Consider the following 4740-nt stretch of genomic DNA (forward strand, 5'->3'; position numbering starts at 1 on the left):
GATGGTTTATGTATGAATTATGATATGATGTGATTTGCAATTTCAGTAGAAGAAATCAAATACTGTATATTTTGATCATCACTAAGCGTTCATAAATCTTAGCTACTGATGTAGTTGTGGAGCAACATGGAAACGTTGTTCGAGCTACTAAAATGTCATGGCATCTAAAAGAACATCAAGTTTATAAAAATGCAACCCTTTCTTCTGAAATATACATTATTATTAGTTGCCTAAAAACTACTAATCCTGAAAAATCAAATATTAGATGCTAGATTTATTTTCCATATCAATGTTGAGAAAATAAGAATTATTTGAACTTTTTATGTCGCTCCAATTAACGATTAAACAAATCTGAAAATTGGATCTCTTGCTCTTTGTGTAATATAAATATTAACTTATGGGTTTTTAAATATACATGCTACAATCAAAATGAATCGACTTGTGTGTTTATTTCATTAGCAGTTATACTATACAATATTTTTTATTTCTTCAAACAATTTTATCATATTTAAGTTTGGGACTGACTATATTAAAACTAACTTATATTTATCAGCAAAATAACTTTTTAGTTTATGTGATGTCAAAACGGAGTTAAAAAAAAAAACAAATATTTGGTTTAACTTAATCAATATCAAAGTAGATAATTTATTTTTTAATGTTTGGTAATGATGTTTATATGTATAATCTTGTTTTTAAATAGCGTAAAGCGCCCCAAAGCGCTTTAGGCTTTAAAAGAAAAAGCACTGAGCGCTAAGCGAAAGCTCCCGCTTTGAGCACAGGAAGCGTTCAAAATTAAAGAATTGAAAATATGGAAATTATATATAAAATTATAAATACTTAAAAAAAACCCTGTATTTCATAAGGCATCAATTTCAAAAGTGGCATAAGATATGATGAGAAAAAAGAAGTATCATTTTAGATCCTAAATTCCTAATCCTTAATCATAATTCATAAAAACTAAAAATTAGCAAAACATCATCATCATCACCAACTTGGACAACATCATCTCCTCCACCATCACTTATTATGATATCTTCTTACTCCTCTTTATCCACCAAAGAAATTCTAGATCATTGAAGGCTATATAAAATTGGTGAAGAGATGGAGAAGCATAAAAGATCTAAGAAGTTGTACCTTGTTTTGATATTGATTGTCGATTCCAACAATTGTACTCAGAGGAGGATGAAGATAAAAATAGAGAAGAAGAAACGTTTTCCCGCTACTGATGTTGTCTTTGTTGTGCGACATATGAAGTTTAATTCTAATAACCCTACGTATCTAATTAAAAACAGACTAAACCTAACCCAGCTAATTAAATAAGCCCACTACCAAAGGGCCAATGGCCTAGCGGTATGGAGTGACCATCTCATATGAGAGGTCAGAGGTTCAATTATCGGTTGAGACATAAGTGGTTATTTTGAAATAGATTAGTTGATTTGCCGTTTAAAAAAATAAAATAAGATAAAATAAAATAAAATAAAAAATAAGCCCACTATGCCTAAAGCATGCCTAAGAACCACTTTACCGAATAGAAAAAACGGCAAAAAACGCCGATTTTAGGAATTTGAGCGCATAAGTTATACAAAAGTGTTTTAGTTTTTCACCTGAGCGCTTAGCGCTTTAAGCGACTTGAAGCGGCGGTTTTTAAAACCAAGTGTATAATGATAAAATAACTTAAAGAAAGATCATCATATAAGTCACTAAGTTAAAAAAAAAATAAAAAAAAATAAAAAAAAAAACTTTTCAAAATCTTTTACAAAATCAATAATTACTTATAAAAATCTTTCTATTCAAAAATTTAATACTCATTGTTACACTTTTGTTAAAGCTAAATAACACAATAATCAATTCATATCAACAATAGAAACACCCTAATCTCCTTCAAACATTTTATATAAAAAATAGTTAAATCAGTTAATTATGTGTATAAAAAGGCTTTTAGCCCAATTGTATAGATGTTAGTTGACGGTGAATTTAAGGAATAGATTAGATTTTTATTTTAAAAAAAAATATGGGTATTTTTTAATACAAAATAAGTAAATAGCGTCCAGTTAGCCCATATATGATATATCTCCAATTCTCCACAACTTGCCGCACGTTTTTTATTTTAAAAGCAACGAAAATAAAAATATGTATAAATATATATATATATAAAGTAACAAAGATAAAGATATGGAAGTGACAGCTTTGAAACCATTGGCCTTTGCCTCCTGTTTTTAATCACCCCATGAGACTAAGAGGTTGTTTCACTCTCTTGTCTGTGTGCTTGTCATCTCTATTTATATCCTACTTCTAGTTTTTTCATTTTTCATCAACCACACTTGTGCAACAAACATACTTCCGATTCAAAAGAAACCAATTTCGTCTAATTATTAACCATCTACAAGATCATTCAATTATGAGTTTCAGAAGCAGAGCATGGATGGTGGCCGGAGCTGTCGGAGTGGTGGAAGCTCTCAAAGATCAAGGCTTTGCACGATGGAACACCACCATCAGGACCATCCACCACCACGCCAAGTCAAATCTCCGATCAATCGCCAAGGCCAAAATCTTGACTTCGCCGGCGGCTATGGCTTCTAGCAGAGACGTGGAAGAGAAGTCGAAGCAATCAGAAGAATCATTGAGAAAAGTAATGTACTTGAGCTGTTGGGGTCCTAATTAATCCATGAATGCGAGAAAGGTTATACATCGAGATTCTGGATCTAGATTCGAAGTGTCTGGAGATATTTCAAACAACCCAGTAGTAGATGAAGGGTTTAGTCGGTGGAATTGCACAATAAAGAGTACCCACCACCATGAGATCGACGTCCAAACTTGGGCTAAATGCGAGTCCACATCGCCATTTGTTTGATGAGTTCGGGTTTGTATTAGTTAACATCGAAACTCTAATGGAAAGGTGGATAGAAATATATTTTTGAGATGCATGTAGATGTACCCTCTTTTCCACAAGTACAAATACACTACTAGTTTATGTATCATATACCCAATAAAAACAAATTGTTTCATATTTATAATATATCTATGATAACTCAACAGTCAATACGCATATGAAAGGGGGCCTGATTCTTCCACGGAAGAATTTTATTTATCCACTGAAAATATTGTGCATTGACATTTATACCCTTGTCTTCTTGGTCTAGACCTGCATTAAATACAGAGCACTTGTCACGGACTCAAGATCATTTGATTCGTTAAGATAGTCATTGTTGATCGATCTAATATTAGAAATAGAACTTGAAATATTCAGTGACGTTATGTCAATTGGAATCAACTCATCTGCTTCTTCCTCTTCGTTATCGTCCCAGTAATCCTCATCTTCAATGGAGTCAATAGGTATAACCCGCAGAATCAACTCCCCCAGTTTTCTCCCTCTTCATCGTCTTCTTCTTCCCCTTCCACTTCCTTTTCATCTTCGAAACCTTCTTTATATTCTTCTGTTTCGATCAATTTGTACTCATCACATGCACGTTGGAGTCGTTAAAAAAAGGACTTAACGGCATGGAATCGTGAAAACTTGTTGATTTGTCACCTGATTCCTTTCACTCTGTTTTTCTGTTGATAAAAATCTCAAATCTCATATGCACAGTAGAGCATTGCATAGTTATCATCGTAATATAGGTAAGGATTAAGATGCAATGGTGCCACTGTGGGCTTAGTTTCAACAATGGCGCGAGTTTAACTTCCTCCAACAGATCAACACTCAGTAGCTCTATGTATCCTACAACATTCCTTTCCAAACTCGTTAATTCGACTGAGTAAACATCTTCCCTAATCGCAGCTATCTGTGTTTTTTCTGAACCAGCAGAAGACAATGATTACACTAGTATTCATTAGTTTTCAGATCATGCTTTTGAATAAAGCAAAATGTTCAAAAACCACAATTTCAATTGAGATTAACATTTAGGTAATGAAGGTGAAATTAGGCAATTTATGTGGAAGACGATAATGTGGAGACATGATCTAATGCTTGAATTTTTATGATCATTGCCTTTAGAGTCCCGTAGGAGTTAGTGTGAGTTAAAGAAGCAGGTGACATTTTGATGGAGTTGTAGCTTAAAGATCATGGGTAATTTTGGGTTTAACAGAATTAAAGATGGATGCAAGTTCACTTTCCGCCTGAATCACAATCTGAATCGAAGATTGAAAGGATGAAGAAGCAGTGGCTGAAGAAGCAACAACACCGATTGAAATGATGAAGGAGAAGTTGTGTCGCTTTTAAAAAAATGACAGGTGAATCTTTCTCTCTTCAAGGTTCTGTCATGTGTGCAAGGGATGGGTATAAATGTCAATACATAATATTTTCAGTGGTAAAATAAAAATCTCCCGTGAACAAACCCTCATCAGCAAAACCAATCCATTACCCATAATGTATTTAAGTAATGACAGAACCCAACACCAAAAAATAATCCATGAATAAATTGCGAAATCAGAAATATTCGAAACAGATTTGAAGATTTGGACTAAATATATTTTAGTAAAAAGGTAACTCATAAACATCGAAGAAAAGGCTAAAACCGCATTATCAGCTACGTCGATATCAACCCACGTGTCTTGAAAGGGACAGATACAGATTGGTATGATTCTGTACCCTATAAAAAAGGTATTCTACGTGGCCCCAAAACATAAAATTCAAGAAACCTGTTGGCGAGTCACCCCGAGTGAGATTCTATCATTCCAAGAAGGCCACATGAATGCATCTAAGCTATGCTACTCATGTGCTGCTCCCTCAAAACCACCATG

General features: G+C 33.6%; 1 protein-coding gene across 1 annotated transcript; it reads left to right on the forward strand.

The window, feature by feature from the left end:
• The first annotated feature begins 2278 nt into the window (after positions 1–2278).
• LOC111914487 (uncharacterized) lies at positions 2279–2975 on the forward strand. The gene has a single exon (XM_023910225.3). The coding sequence runs from the start codon at positions 2399–2401 to the stop codon at positions 2660–2662; it is 264 nt and encodes an 87-aa protein (XP_023765993.1). The 5' UTR covers positions 2279–2398; the 3' UTR covers positions 2663–2975.
• The last annotated feature ends 1765 nt before the right edge of the window (positions 2976–4740 follow it).

This window comes from Lactuca sativa, chromosome 3 (assembly GCF_002870075.4).
Source record: "Lactuca sativa cultivar Salinas chromosome 3, Lsat_Salinas_v11, whole genome shotgun sequence".
Classification (NCBI taxonomy): Eukaryota; Viridiplantae; Streptophyta; class Magnoliopsida; order Asterales; family Asteraceae; genus Lactuca; species Lactuca sativa.